Raw genomic sequence first — 16,167 nt, 5'->3', positions numbered from 1 at the left:
CCTCAGGTATTGAGAAGCACACAGGAGGAACAGCTGAGAGCTTTTGGGAGGGATTGGGCTAGGCTTCTGACTCAGAATTGAGGTGACTGGTAGCACCATCTTTAGAGTAAAAATAAGCTGAAGGTATTTTGCTTGAGAGCCAATAGAATGGTGGAGTGCCCACAGGACATAGAAGTGAGTAAGTCTAGGGCCCAGGAGAGTGCTCATCAGAATACTGATACTTTAAACCATAAGAGTCACTGAGAATAGAAGAGTAAAGAGAACGTCTAAGCCAGAACTGTGAGAAACGTTGATATTTAAAGGACTGAAGCCAAGAGTTACACCAGAGGAAGAGCAGCCAATGAGATGGTTACATTAGAGCTCTGGAAAGGTGTCACGAAATCCAGTTGCTAAGGATCTTTCATGAAAAAGTGGCCAACAATGTCAAATGCTAAAAAAATTAAGAAAGGACTAGAAAGAATTTGTTAGATTTGATAACAATTGCAATACTGGTGCTCCTAGCAAGAGCACTTCCAGAGATGTTATGGACTAAATTATGTCCCAAGCTTCATATGTTGACGTTGAAGTCCTATCACCCAGTGTGACTACATTTGGAGAATAGGACCTTTAAGGGAATAATTAAGGTTAAGTGAGACCATAAGATCCAAAAGAACTGTTTTTATAAAAGAGCAAGTGTTGGGAGCCATGAGGCCTGGTCGAGGGTATTGCCCCACTAGGTTAAGGTTTGATGCAGGCCAAATCCTGCCAAGCGCCGGATTAGCCCGGCAGATAACCACGGTCTGATTGTCTCTTGCCTTTTTCTCTGATCCCTGTATCTCTTTAAAATAAAGAGCCCTTTGTTAATCTGCCGCAAACATCTCTCAGGCTTATGGGCTGGAGAAACTTCAAGGAGGTAAATTATTCTGTACCTAGGATACTGGAGAACTTTAGATGTGTACCGTGATAGACGGTTTCCTCCCTAGGATGATGTTTGTCCAGTGCTTTCCCAAGCCGAGCCATTGAAATACACCCTGTCTCCTGCAAAGGTAAGGCCTTCTTGTTCCTACTTCTCTCCTATATACTTAGTTCCTCCAGATAGCTTCTTGTTTTCCATGAACCTACATCCTGTTTTTCTGCAGTTCCTTACTATCTAGTTCATCCATAAAGCTTCTCCATTTCCATTAATCTATATCCTGTTTTCCTGCAGACCCCAGGAACCCCTCCCTCCCCCCCTTTTTTTTTTTTACCAAAAAGCACATATTTGTGCTACCTCCCATGGCTTTCTGAGGGACATAATTACTCAAGAAGCAAGACCCTGTCCCCATCCCTGGTGCCAATCTGTACCCATTATAGCTTAACTAGAATTACATGTACTGAACAAAGAGAAATTATCTGATGAGTGCTTGAGTCCCTTGATGTCCTTTGCATGAATGTAACCCCCTACCCCAAGTAAACTGCCTATATAAGAAGCTCTAAAATCAGAATAAAGATGGAGATGCCTAACTACAGACCAGAACTCACTGTGTGGCTCTCTCATTCCTCTTGCCAACACTGCCCATCCTTTGGCCATACCTGGACCTGCTGAGGCTGGACCCCGGCAAGCAAGAGCTAACAGAGTACTCTGTGTGGGCATAGAAGAAAGGCCAAGTGAGGGCTCAGAAGGCAGTGGTCTACAAGCAGGAAGAGTCGTCTCATCAGAAATCAATCTACTGGCACTTTAATGTGGAACTTTTAGTTTCCAGAACTGTGAGAAAATCTATTTCTGTTGTTTAGGCACCCATTCTGTGGCATTTTTGTTATGGAAGTCCAAGTGTACTAATCTAAGAGGTATATCCAAGAGCATGATGGGTAAGGAAAAAAGAAAAGTATATAAAGAGAGCAAATATAATTGATCTTTGAACACAGAGGTTAGGGTGTCAACCCCCTGCTCAAAAATCTGAGTATATCCTCACTACCCCCAAACTTCTAATAGCCTACTGTTGACTGGAAGTCTTAACAGGTAACATGATTGATGAACACGTATTTTGCATGTTGTATGTATTATACACTGTATTCTTAAAGGAAGTTAAAAAGTGGTAAAATCATAAGAGAAAATATGCTTACTCTATTTATTGAAAAAAAAATCTGCATATGAGTGGACCCACAGAATTCAAACCCATGCTGTCATGGGTCAACTGTATAGGTAATTTTTTCAAGAAACTGCTCAAGCAGTGATTCCCAACTGAGGCTGTTTCCATACATTTTATTATCTTATTATTAAGCCATTTTATTGAAGTATGATTGATATATAACTTGATGCATTTAGAGATAAGCGTATACCCATGAAAATACTCCCCACAGTCCATGCCATAAACCTTCAAACGTTTGTTCCTGCATGCACACACACTCTCTCTCTCATTCCCTCCCTCCTTCTCTCTCACACTCTCTATATAACTTTTTCTATATATTTATATATATATAAAACATTATATATATGTATAAAACTACATATGTAGAGCGAACATAAGATCTTCCTTCATAAAAAATTAAGTATGATATAGTATTAATTGTTGACACTATGCTGTAAAGTCAATTTCTAGGACTTACTTATGTAAGTAAAATGTCTTACTCTTTGACTAATACCTTCCCGTTTCCCAATCACCTTAACCCCTGGGAACCACCATTCTATTGTCTTGTTTCTATGGGTTTGACTATTTTAGATTCATGTGGTGTCATGTAGTATTTATCTTCCATGTCTGGCTTATTTCAGTGAGCATAGAGTCCTCCTCTTTCATCCACGTTGTCACAAGCTGTAGGATTCCCCCCCCCCTTTTTTAATGGCTAAATAATACTACATTGTGTTTACCCATTTGTCTGTTGATGGACATTTTTGCTGTCTGCATGTCTTGGCTATTGTGAATCATGCTGCAGTGAACATGGGAGTGCAGTACCTCTTTAAGATACTGATTCTAATACCTTGGATATATACTTAGACTTGGGATTAGTAAAAAAAAAAGTAATTCTATTTTTAAGTTTTTGAGGAACTGCCATACTGTTTTGGGGAGCAACTTCACCCATTTACATTGCCACCAACAGTGTACAAAGGTTCTCTTTTCATCACATCCTCACCAACATTTATTATCTTTTTTGTAATAGCTATCTTAACAAGTATGAGATGATATCTTATTGTGCTTTTGATTTGCATTTCATTAACCTCATCAGTGATTTTTTTTTTTTTCTTATGTACTTGATGGTTCTTTGGGGAAATGTCTATTCAATTCCTTTGTCTATTTATATATATTTTTAAATTTTATTTATTTATTTGACAGCACAAGTAGGCAGAGTACCAGGCAGAGGGAAAGAAAGAAGCAGCTCGCCGCTGAGCGAGGAGCCGGACACAGGGCTTGATCCCAGCACCCTGGGATCATGACCCGAGCCAAAGGCAGTTGCTCAACAAGCTGAGCCACCCAGGCACCCCTCCTTTGTCTATTTCTAAAATCAGCTTGTTTTCTTACTGTTGAGTTGTAGGAGTTCTTTATATATTTTGTATATTAACCCTTTATCAGAGATATGGCTTGTAAATATTTTCTCCCATTCCATAGATTGCCCTTTCATTCCAATTGTTCGTTTGTTGTGCAAAAGTTTTCTTAGTTTGATATGTTGGTGTCACATCCAAGACCTCAGTGTTAAGACTAATGTCAAAAAGCATTTTCTTAGGGGTGCCTGGGTGGCTCAGTGGGTTAAGCCTCTGCCTTTGGCTCAGGTCATGATCCCAGGTTCCTGGGATTGAGCCCCACATCAGGCTCTCTGCTCAGTGGGGAGCCTTCTTCTTCCTCTCTCTCTGCCTGCCTCTCTGCCTACTGTCTGTCAAATAAATAAATAAATAAAATCTTAAAAAAATGGTTTTTCCTATATTTTCTTATAGGAGTTTTATAGCTTCAGGTCTTAACATTATCTGTTTATTTATTATTATTACTACTATTATTTTTTTTAATTTTATTTTTTATAAACATATATTTTTTTCCCCAGGGGTACAGGTCTGTGAATCGCCAGGTTTACACACTTCACCGCACTCACCATAGCACATACCCTCCCCAATGTCCATAATAACCCCACTGCCCCTCTCCCAATCCCCCTCCCCCCAGCAACCCTCAGTTTGTTTTGTGAGATTAAGAGTCACTTATGGTTTATCTCCCTCCCAATCCCATCTTGCTTCATTTACTACTATTATTTTTTTAAGTAAACTCTATGCCCAATATGGGGTTTGAACTCATGACCCTGAGATCAAGCATCACATGCTCTACCAGCTGAGTCAGCCAGGTGCCCCTTAGGTCTTAACATTTAAATATTTACTCCATTTTGAGTTGATTTTTGTGTGGTATAAGGGTCCAGTTTTATTCCTTTGTGTGTAGATATTTTTGGTTGTCACAAGTGAGGAGTGGTAGTACTAGAGGTGTCTAGTGGGTAGAGGCCAGGGATGATGCTAAATATCCTACAGTGCACAGAATAGACCCCCACAAGTAAGATTTAGTCTCTAAAATAAGTTGGGCCAAGGTTCAGAAACCCTGATGTAGGAGTGTCTAGCTGGCTCGGTGGGTAGAACATGCAATGCTTGATCTTGGGGTTACAAGTTTGAGCCCTCCACTGGGTATAGAGATTACTTTAAAAATAAAAATTTTAAGGGGCTCCTGGGTGGCTCAGTCAGTTGAGTGTCTGATGCTTAGTTTTTGCTCAGATCATGACCTTGTGACTCAAGGGATTGAGCCCCAAAGTTGGTCTCCATGCTTGGTGGGTAGTCTGCTTGAAGATTTTCTCCCTCTGCCCCTCTTGTTGAAGAGGAAAATTACCCTGAGCAGGGCCAGGCCAGGAGGCCTCAGAAGATGGAAAGTTACTAACAATAATCTAGAGAAAACCAAAGCCCTACTGGGAGCAAGAGATAAACAGCAGTTTTTGCTTCTTTAATCAGGCTTCCAGCCACAGGCTCTTTGCACTACTGTTCCCGCCTAAAGCAACCCCTGCTCCCCCAGTTTAAACCCATCTACCAGCAGTCAGCATAGCCCATGGAACCTGACTACCTGCAGTCCCCTATAAAAGCTCTATAACCCCATTCCCCAGGGCCCAGAACTCTGAGTATGAACTCATCTGGATCTACCGACATAAAATAAATCCTAGTTCTCCTACTTCTCTGAGTATTACTTGGTCTCTTGATGGTCTGATTATTTTCCGCAACTCCCTGACTCATTCCCCCCAACCCCACAAAATAAATCTTAAAAAAAAAAACAACCTTAAAAAAAACAAACAAACCTCAAAACAAAATAAAGCAAAATCCCTACTGTAAAGGAGAGGAAAGAGCTAAACAGATAGGGATCAAAGGAGGATTTTTTTTTTTTTTTTTAAGGGATGAAAGAGCCTTTTGGTTATAGTTGTTCTTGGGCAGGGAAATGGACCTCTTTAGATGAGCTAAAAGGTTTTGAAAATTGGTACAGACTTTCTTGGAGAGTAATTTGGTAGTGTATGTGAAAATTAAAATATGCAATTTCACTATTAATGGGCTATTCTTTTGAAATACACACACGTGCACACTAAGATATTTACTGCTAGATTTTCATTACAGTGTTTGTGGGAAGATGAAAGATTTGGAACCAATCCAATGTGTGAATTCTCAGGACACCAGCAGGGTGTCCTACAATTTAACTTAATTCTGATACTAAATACCTGGAAAGACATATCAGATTCCACAGGTTAGGGGCTCAGTCCTACGAGATTGCCCCACCCCTCTTCAACGGTCACCCAAAAGCCCAGATTATCACCTATGCTTCTGACAGACAGACTATAGTTTGGAGGTTCCCATGCCCCCTGCTTTGAGTTCGATTAATTTGCTTAGAGCAGCTCAGAGAACACACAGAAACATTTTACTTGCTAGATTATTGGTTTATTATAAAGGATGTAACTCAGGAACCAGATGGAACAGATGCTTAGGGCAAAGTATGTGGGAAGGGGTAAGGAGCTTCTATGCCCTGTTCAGCTGTGCCACTCTTCCAGGACTTCCATGTATTTACTCTTCTGGAAGCTCTCCAAACAAACTAGAGGCTCCATATTACATGGGGATAATTGATTAGATCATTGCCCACTGGTGATTTGTTTGTTCCAGCCATTTTACCCTCTCCTGAAATCAGACTGGGGGGGTGGGACTGAAAAATTCCTGATGTTGTACAAGGTTGGTACCCCTAGCAACCAGTCCCCACTGTTAGGTGTTTTCTAAAATTCACCTCAGAAACATAAACCAGTTGTGGTGAAAAGGGGCTTGTTGTAACAAAACACCCATTTTTGCCTTTATGTCTCTGAAGTGATTTCAGAAACTGGGGACAGGAGACCAAATATTAAAAAAAAAAAAAAGGAAAGAAAAGAAAAGATGCTCTCATAGCTCTCCTCAGTCATGTAATTCCAAGTGTTTTAGGGAGATGTGAACCAGAAACTGTGGATAAAGACCAAATGCGTATGAGAAATATATTGGTCATCTGAATGACTCATGTAGGGGACCAAGGGCAGGCTGCCCCAAATGGGTCACTTTAACATGCATGTTATTTTGAGTTAAAAGCACTCAAAACCCAGCAGAATCAGAAAAAGTTCTTTACCTCCGCCTCCCCCACTGCCACCTGCCTGCCTGTACCAGGAAGAGCGCTATTAAACAGTTTCCTCTTTATCTACTTATTTGTATACTAGGGCAGCCTTTATTTTCCAAACATCTCTCCCCTCCCTGCTAATGTCTTGCTCAGTCCCTTACTCCTCTCCTGAGCTCTTGTAAATGTCTTATCCCTTCACTATCTGAAATTTCATACGTAGGAAACTATATTTGATTTTCTCTTGTTATTCTGTCTCATGTCAGTTCAATTCTTAGTCCAGCTAGAAGGACCTTGAAGGGCAGGGAACATTCTCCCTCCACAACAACCAAATGAATACACATTTCTCATAAATCTCATAAAACATGATTGCTCATAAATCATGAATGGTGATTTATAATTAAAAAGAAACAACTGAATTGTACAAAGAAGAACAGATAAATGGTTAAATAGTACATTCCCACCAAGTTTTGTGGCCATTTAAAGCTTGTAGTAAGCAGTAAGACTGCCAAGATATGGTAAATGAGATGAAGTCATAGAATCATATTCATAGTGTTATTCAGCTATGTAAAACTAATTAAAAAACTGGTAATGTATTTTTTAAGAGATCTTTAAGGCTCTATAAAACCATTTTAAGTAGATTTTCCTTTCAATTTTTAGGATGTAATGGCTCTGAATTGGGAAATTTTTATGATCATGTATTACTTTTAAAATTTTACTAAAACACAAATTTTTTTTAAGAAGGCTCCATGTCCAACATGGGACTTGAACTCACAACCATGGGATCAAGAATCGCATGCCCTACTCGCTGAGCCAGGCAGGTGTCCCTCCTTTTATAATTTCAAAACAGTTTTTAAATGCCTGTGGCAACAGAGCAGTCAAAAGGAAGAATCTGCAAACAGGAGTGGAGAATCCCTGAGGAAGCAGGAACAGAGAATGATGATAGTGTAAGTAGCAGCAGGAACAACTAACATTCATTTAGCAATTGAAATGTTCCAAACTGTGTTTTAGATGTTTAGAAGTGACAACTATCATGTCACTTAATCTCTATGATTCTATGAGGTAAATATTATCTGTCAAGGAAATGACAGCACAGAGAGGTCAGGCAACTTGCACAATCTGATAGCTCATGAATGGTGTAGCTGGTTTTCCAAAACCAGGCAGTGGGATCCAGAGCCAGTGCTCTTACTCTGCCCTCCACTCCAGGGCACAGTGGAGACTGGCCTCACAGGAAGAGAAACCTGATTAAACCATTGTGTTAGTTTTCTCTTGCTGTCTAATAAATTACCGCAAACTTAATGGCTTAACACAAACATTTATTATCTTACAGTCTGTAGATCATAAGTCGGGACAGGCTCAATTGGGTTTTCTCCTTAGAGTTCCACAAGACTCAAATCAGTATGTCAGCAGGTTTAGGCTCCTGTCTGGAGGCTCTGGGTAAAGATTCTGCATCCAAGGTCGTTGAGGTTTACAAAATTAAGTTCCCTTTGGCGATAGGACAGAGTTTCCGGTTTCCTTGCTGGTGTTGATCAGGGGCCTTTAATTTGGGTTTGCTGTAGTAATTAGAGTCTCCTGCATTCCTTACCTTGTAGCCCTGCCATCCTTAAGTTAGCAGTGGCACAAGGGATGTTTCACAGGCCTAGAATCTGATCTCCTATATTGCTCCCAGCCAGAGAAAACTCTGGCTCTTCTGATTTCATTAGGAACATCCAGACAATTTCCCTTTCCTTGCGCTTGTAAAGTAATCTAATCACGGAAGTAAAATTTATATTAACTGTCCTGGAAATTAGTGGGAAATCTTGGGGCCATTTTAGAATTCTGTCTACGACTATAATGGTTGATTGGTAGGATGTCTTGGTAAGGGGAGGTCTGAGGGCTTGTAATGACTTCCTGGATAGGAGTGGAAAATGCTCCATTTGAGATGTTTGAGAATGAAGGTTTAAGTAGGTGACTAACAAAACTTTTGGTTTGCTAGTCAGCTCTATAGGCTCAGTAGAGCTTGGAGATGATGAATTTGTGGGGATGCCAATCTATATGGCTGTGTGATTTTTCTTTTAAAGATTTTATTTATTTTTTGGAGAGAGAGAGCACACACAAGCAGGGGTAAGGGTAGAGGGAAAGGGAGAGAGAAACCTAAGCAGATTCCATGTTGAGCATGGAGCCCAACATGGGGCTTGATCTCATGACCCTGAGGCCATGACCTAAGCAGAAACCAAGAGTCAGTTGCTCAACTGACTGATTCACCCAGGCACCCTGTGATTTTTCGCTAGTGTCTGGTTATAGATGTAGAAGAGGTTTGAGGTTTTTCTGAGAAAGCAGCGCAAAAGGACCACAGGTCAAGGGAGACCACAGGCTTAAGTAATGGGACTCTGAGATCAGGCCAGAAACAAAAGGTAGAGAATACCAGAGTTTGAGGGAGTAGGGACAATAATTACCTTGCAAGGGTTGGACGAGATGGCCAGATTTCCAGTTATAGCAGGAAGTGGAGGAAGGCTCTATTAAGATGCTAAAGATACAGAGAAGTGTTTCTCCAAGTGTGGTTCTCAGACCAACAATGTTAGCATCTTTTGGGGACTTGTTAGGAAAATTCCCAGGTTCACCACAAACCTATTGAAATAGAAACTCTGAAAGTCTGGGAGCATAGCAATCTGTGTTTTACCAAGTGCTGTACTTGCTATTTATGCCCCAAAGATTTGAGAATCATTCATACAGACTTTCATATTGTTTAAGAATACTTTTATCATGCATAGATTCCAGAAGGACAGTAAAAACTTTCTAGAAGAGTTATGAGTAGGAAAAACTGAGACCTATAGGAGAGGTCAAATGGCCTATGCTTTGCATGCTGACCTAGGATGCCAAGGATAAATGTAAAGGACACCTGAGTTAACTGGCCTTAGAATTTTCAGAAAACTCAAACCTTGGCCCGCTGATTCCAAGTTGTACCAATGTGTTGTTATTCAGGTACTACTATTCCAAGGCCAAGACTGGGAGCATTTATTGAGTAGAGGGGTCCATTCTGGGACTGGAATGGCTGTTCTTTAAAAAGGGGAGAATTCAACCTCCAGGCAAAGAGGACAGAAATGGGAGGAGAGTCACTTGGGGCCCTGAAAACAGGAACAGCCTCTGCTGTTCACCTGTGAGGATGATCTATCTCTATATGGTTCAGTCAAGATCAAGAATTACTATCCCTTAGCTGCAGGCACCACACTGATGGGCTGTGGCACAAAGATAGAGGAGCACAGGTGGGCTGTGTTTAATCAGCAGGAAGATGAAGGAAGTGAGGGATGTGTTTTGGGATGTGGGTATATATATATATATATATATATATACCCATATAATAATTATATAATATATATATATTATGTACATAATATATATACCCATATAATAATTCCTCTATATTCTTTTTTTAAAATATATTTTAAAAATTTATTTCACAGACAGAGAGTACAAGTAGGCAGAGAGGCAGGCAGAGGGAGGGGGAAGCAAGTTCCCCGCTGAGCAGAGAGCCAGATGTGGAGCTCAATCCCAGGACTCCGAGATCATGACCTGAGTCGAAGGTAGAGGCTTAACCCACTGAGCCACCCAGGCGCCCCTAATTCCTCTATATTCTTAAAAATTTCCTGAGTTAGTGACTCTGGGAAAAATCTTGGGACTCAGGCAATAAGATCCAAGCAAGTGAAATACAGTGTAGCCACACAAGATTTTTTCATTGCTTTTATAGGAACCCCTCCTCGTCAAGTAATAAACCATCTCAGGTGATTATAAACACATACCTTTTCGTGTAGCAATGGTAAATGTACTTAAAATAATTTGCTTTATGCTGTTAAAAAAAGCCCCCAATGTTCATATGAGTGTTTATGGCATATATGTTAAAAAAACCCTATATTTATTGTGATATATAAAATATTTCTGTTAGACCAAATAAGAACCTGGTGAAACTGGTAGCCACTGGGGAAGGGAGATGGGTAGCCAGGAGAGAAAGGAAGAAGAAAGAATTTTCATGATTAAACCTTGTGTACCTTTTAAATTTGGAGCACATGAATGTATTATTCAGAAATAAAAAATAAATACATTTAAAAAATAAATAACAAGCTTTTATTATCCTGGACAACAGAGGAAAGTCAAACCTGAAGTCTCTGGGAATTAAGTAGCGCCCTGGGGAGGAAAGGCTGTAGCAGCACCTGGAGCGTCTTCAGAGACTCATTCCTTGGTCCGGCCACCCTGGCAGAGACAGCTTGAAGGAATCACAAACTGCAGGGATCAGCAGGAGGACGACACTGGACAAAGCTCTCCTGCCTGACATCAGCCGCTGTCCAGAGCTAGCACCCGGGAAAGTACAACTCACCCTCCTGGGGTCACATCTCTGCTGGAAGGCAGGTGAGATTTCACATGCAGGACACCAAATACCCCGCTCTCCTAGTCCTCCTGGATTGCACGCCTCTGGTCTTTGGCCGCAGTGTCTGATTTGGGAGGAGAATGCTGAAAAAGTCGAGTTGTTGTTCAGTCCGAGTCTGAACTCTCATTTGACTTGGAAGACTTATGCTTTCTTTTCTTCTTCTTCTTCTTTTCCTTCTTCCTTTTCTTATGCTTTTCTTTCTTCTTCTTTTTCTTGTGTTTCTCTTTACTTGCTGAGGAACTGGAGCTGCTTCCATCCTCATCAGAGGTAGAATCCTCCAGTAACTGTTTCAACTGCTGTATCCTACACATAGAAGATTAACCAAAGAACCATATTTAACTTGAAAAAAAGATAGATAAAAGTGGTATTAAGAGCAGCAGTGAGGGTAAAAAACATCATGAATAACCACCTTACTGAAGACTGTACCAATTTTTGTTTCTGCATGTTTTCCTCATTCTTCTCCACACCAGTGCCTCCTTGGCAGGACTGTACCCAGTGCACAAGCCATTCTGTATTCTTTTCACTGTCCTAAATATTGCTGCATGTTTTTCCAGTTCTTACTACATAACTTTGAACAGATGCTTCCTTTCCTTCACCACCCCCCTCCAACCACCCACAACTGCTCGAGTTCATACTAGGTAAACTACCTCCTTAAAATTGGAACTCCGTGTAACCAGTTTGAGAAAAACAAACCCTCCCCTTTCTTTACCCTATCTTAATTCATGTCTAAGGTTAATTTTTAACAATAGCTCATATCGTTAAAGATAAACTAAGTTATTATCCATCAGGATGTGAGCAGGCAGGACCAAGCCCACTGCTTTAAGCTAACCCAAGTGGAATGAGGCTGGCCTGTAGGTTCCCTACCCACTGGCTTTTCCTGTGATGACTCCTGCCTTCCAAATAGTTCACAGTTGAAGTACCATAGTTACCAAACCACTCATCTAATACTGGAATGGTTGTTTCCAACTTTATATAATTTCAGACTTTAAGGGGGTATTGTTAGCACCAGGACCATCTCACCTTACATCCTTTTCATGTCTTTTATTCTCTCGTATGATGTCATACATGGGATCTTCATGTGCCTTGAGGATAGGAAAAAGTTAAGGTTGCGTTAGTGTCCATGGACTATCAGTTAAATAAAAATTAAATCCATATTTCACTGAAACCAGATTTTTTTTTTCCTGTTTGGTGTAATTTTATATTTAACACATTCTAATCCTTGCTAAGGGTCACCATTACTTCAAACTCATGGAAGTTACGAAAAAAAAAAAGATTTTCCAATTATACAAATACATTTTGAATAGACTTTTTAAGGATATCAAACATGGCAGAATCATTATTACATATTACTCAAGGTTAGAGGTATTGACGTAATTCTCTTTGTTCTATGTGGACAGATGATCAAGAGTTATTAAATAAAAACAAGTTGGAAAATGATATGTAAGAATAACTCATGTTTAGGTGCATGAAAACATATGTATGTGCCCAGAAAAGATGTGGAGGTATTCTCGTCAAGCTATGTAATGCATATTTGCTCTGGAGACAGGCAATATTGGACTTAAAAAATTAAGTATGGGGGCGCCTGGGTGGCTCAGTGGGTTAAAGCCTCTGCCTTCGGCTCAGGTCATGATCCTAGGGTTCTGAGATTGAGCCCCGCATCTGGCTCTCTGCTCCGCAGGGAACCTGCTTTCTCCTCTCTCTCTGCCTACTTGTGATCTCTGTCAAATAAATAAAATCTTAAAAAAAAAAAAAAATCAAGTGTGAAAATCCTTACTGTAACATGTCAATTTTGTTAAAGTAAAGCAAATGTATTCTTGAAATATTTGTATCATTTAAAAGTATTTAGAATATGACTACACATAGACTGAATTTTATGGTAAGTGAATTATCTTTAAAAATGTTTAGTAAAAATTTTTCATATCAAGAATAAAAAAGTTAAAAATATCTATATTCTTACCAGCTAGAGATATCTACTGCTAACATCTTAGTGTGCTTCTTCTACTTATCGTAATTTACAAAAAATTATAATCATATTATATATATAATTCTGTTCTTTTTTTTCCACTTATGTTTTCATGAACATTTTCCTATGATACTACATATTCTTCCAAAACATAATTATTAAGAGCTATATGATGTCTATGTTACAGTACTTATGTTGGTATGCTAGCCATTGAAGTTGTTTCCTATTCTCTTTAGTCTATTTTTCACAGATATAATTCTGAATAATTCCTTATATATTCTTCAAAATTTATATATATTGATTTTGCTAGAGTCTTAGGATCTATTCTTAGAATTTAGGTTTCTGAATTAAAAATATATGAATTTGATCCTTTTTTTGAGAGTTAGCACTGATTTACCTGTAAACTGGATACTGTAAAATTGCCATTCCAAGTAGCATTGATTTCTCCAGAATATTTTCTCCAAATTTTTTAAATGAAAGTACAATTTTTAAAATGTCTCAAAGCCCTGGCAAATATTTATGGACCCTGGTTTGATATATGGTGATAATGCCAATCTCTCTGGTAACAGCATAGTTAAGCTGACTGCAACAGTGACTGAATGGTGAGTTAACAACCCTGGGAGGTGACTGTGAAAATAAAGTGGGGAAATGACATCTGTTTTACTGTCATGCAAAGAGGATATATCATTTATACATACATATCTAGTTTATAACAGATATTTAATCTTTACACAAAGACGGGACTAGAACGCTGATTTTAGTAATGAAACAAGACTTTTTTAATATAAGTAAAAAGTCACCGAATATATAACAATGCCTTTCAGAAAACAAAATCAATGTTCCCAAGGCATAAGGAAATAACACTTTAATAAAAATTAATTTTTTGCTAATGAGCTAATCTGTCACACAAATTCAGTTTAACAGAGTTAATACCAGATACTTTGGGCAAAAGGCCCTGGGGAATGTGTTTCATGTTAACCTGCTTTTCACTGATTAATGCTTGAGTCACAGATATTCACCACCTCTGGCAAATGTAAATTGAAACTCTGGGTTTTACTTACTACTCTGAACTGTTCTAACTTTTGGTTGCCTTTGATAAAGAAAGGGCATTCTTTGTCGCCTGTTCGGTGACCATACCGTTTACAACGCCAACCTAAAAACAAAGAAAAGGGATATATTTCTGTAAGATGATGTAGTTTTACTTAATCAAGATAAAGTATCAGCAGATCATATTAAAGATATTCTTCATTAGATTTCAATTTCCAAAGCAAATGCAATTAGTGGATGAACCATGTAAGATACCAGAAAACATAAATCAATTGTTTCCTCAAGCATCCTTTAATCTTGGGTTTTAGAAATAAGCCAAGTAGTTACTAAGCAATCCTGTGCAAAAATCAAAGTGTGATTTTTTTTTTAAATAGTGTGTTATGCCTTGAACTGTGTTGCCCCCTCTATCCTGTCCCCATTATGCTGAATGTCCTAATCCCTTGTACCTCAGAATGTGACCTCATTGTGAGATAGGATCTTTGGAGAGGCCTGGGACAGATTCTTCCCTCACAGTCCTCAGAAGGAGCCAGCCCTGCTCACACCCTGATTTTTGACTGATAGCCTTCAGAACTCTGAGACAATATGCTTCTGTTGTTTAAGTCACCTGAAAGTGTCTTCCTAAATGAAAAAGGTGAAAAAACAAATAGAAAACAATAACTTGGAAGAAATAAAAACATTAAGGAGAAGAAAAAATTAACATCCTTAGAGAACATTTTATAACAATTAAAGAGTTAAAAAATCATAGAAGAAAAAAGAGCTTTTGGAATTGAAATAAAAAACTTAATCAAAGGATTGGAAGCTATCTTGATGAAATAGTCTAGAGAGCAGAAAACAAAATAGGAGAGAAAAGATCAGAAATTAGAAAATCGGTCTAAGAAGTCCTTCATCTGAATAATAGAACTGCAAACACAGAGGGGAGGAAATAGTCAATGAAACAATTTGTGAAATTTCAGAACACTGGGAATAAGATGATCTCATAAGCTTCTAGGGAGAAAGAATAAAACACCAAAGACAACAACAACAAAGCAGGTTACATCAAAGCATCCAGAATCTTAATTACTTTGGACTTGTCAATAGCAATTCTACAAATGAGAAGGCAATGGAGCAATGCCTTAAAATTTCTGAAGGAAGTTTTTTTTTTAACAGAATTCTAACTAAATAGCAAACTAAAAATACAAAATAGAGATATTTCCAGAAAAATACAATCTTGAAAATTTTATCTTCCATAAACCCATTTCTCAGCTACTGGAGAATGTGCTCTACCACAGCAAGAGAATGTAACAAAAAAGACCCCAAATTCAGCAAATAGCAGATCAAACACAAGAGGGACGTTAAGGGAAACTGAAGAGTGAATGGTGACAGAAGGTCCCTGGGTGATAGCACAGGGAACAAATCTCTTCAGGAGGAAAAAAACCAACAGAATCAATCCCTCAAGCATCTGAAGGAGTTGAATTAGAAATCAGTACACAGAAAAAAGCAAAAACAAGAACAACAAAAAGACAACTATTAATTGCAGGGCAAAGAAAACATGCAGAATGTATGAAAGTACATAATGGTTTAGTATATAAAGTACATAGTGGTTTAGTATATGATTCAATTCTGAAGATAATCATAATTAAATATACACAAAAGATTTATTTAAATTATGATAATAAGGTATTGGGAAAATGGGAGATAGAGTATGTATGAGGTGGGATGGAGGCACATAAAAAAGAACTGAAAATCTGAGGCACCTGGGTGGCTCAGTGGGTTAAACCTCTGCCTTCTGCTCAGGTCATGATCTCAGGGTCCTGGGATTGTGCCCCACATCTCTGCTCAGCAGGGAGCCTGCTTCCCTGTCTTTCTCTGCCTGCCACTCTGCTTACTTGTGATCTCTCTCTCTGTCAAATAAATAAAATCTAAAAAAAAAAAAAAAAACTGAAAATCTAGAGTAAGAAGTCAACAGGTAATGAAGAAAACTAAAAAATCGAGAGGCAGGATATAACCCTGTCTTAGATACATGGAGATAAACTACAAAATATTTTTTTAAAGTTTTATTTAAGTAATCTCAACACCCCATGTGGGGCTTGAACCATGACCCTGACATCAAGAGTTGTGTGCTCCTCTGACTGAGCCAGCCAGGTGTCCCCAAAATAATCTTCTTCTTCTTCTTTTTTAAGATCTTATTTATTTATTTGAGA

The 16,167-nt window shown here is 38.8% G+C and overlaps 1 protein-coding gene across 4 annotated transcripts in view; it reads right to left on the bottom strand.

Annotated features, from left to right (window-relative positions):
- The window catches only part of LOC116876041 (retinitis pigmentosa 9 protein), a 191,274-nt gene that overhangs the window by 160,929 nt on the left and 14,178 nt on the right, over positions 1 to 16,167 (bottom strand). For 3 of the 4 annotated variants that reach the window (XR_004384307.1, XR_004384311.1, XM_032871995.1), the window contains exons 4-5: positions 14,002 to 14,093; positions 11,998 to 12,059 (exon numbers count right to left, since the gene is read on the bottom strand). Coding sequence is in view for 2 of the 4 variants with exons in the window: in XM_032871995.1 (XP_032727886.1) it covers positions 11,998 to 12,059; positions 14,002 to 14,093 (154 nt within the window). In the remaining 2 variants the exon portion in view is untranslated. Of the gene's footprint in view, positions 1 to 11,055; positions 11,281 to 11,997; positions 12,060 to 14,001; positions 14,094 to 16,167 lie in introns of those variants that run through there. The other variant, XM_032871985.1, reaches the window with a different exon arrangement.

Source organism: Lontra canadensis, unplaced genomic scaffold (assembly GCF_010015895.1).
Source record: "Lontra canadensis isolate GAN:19392208 unplaced genomic scaffold, GSC_riverotter_1.0 scaffold2, whole genome shotgun sequence".
NCBI lineage: Eukaryota > Metazoa > Chordata > Mammalia > Carnivora > Mustelidae > Lontra > Lontra canadensis.
This window is presented reverse-complemented; position numbering and strand designations above follow the sequence as displayed.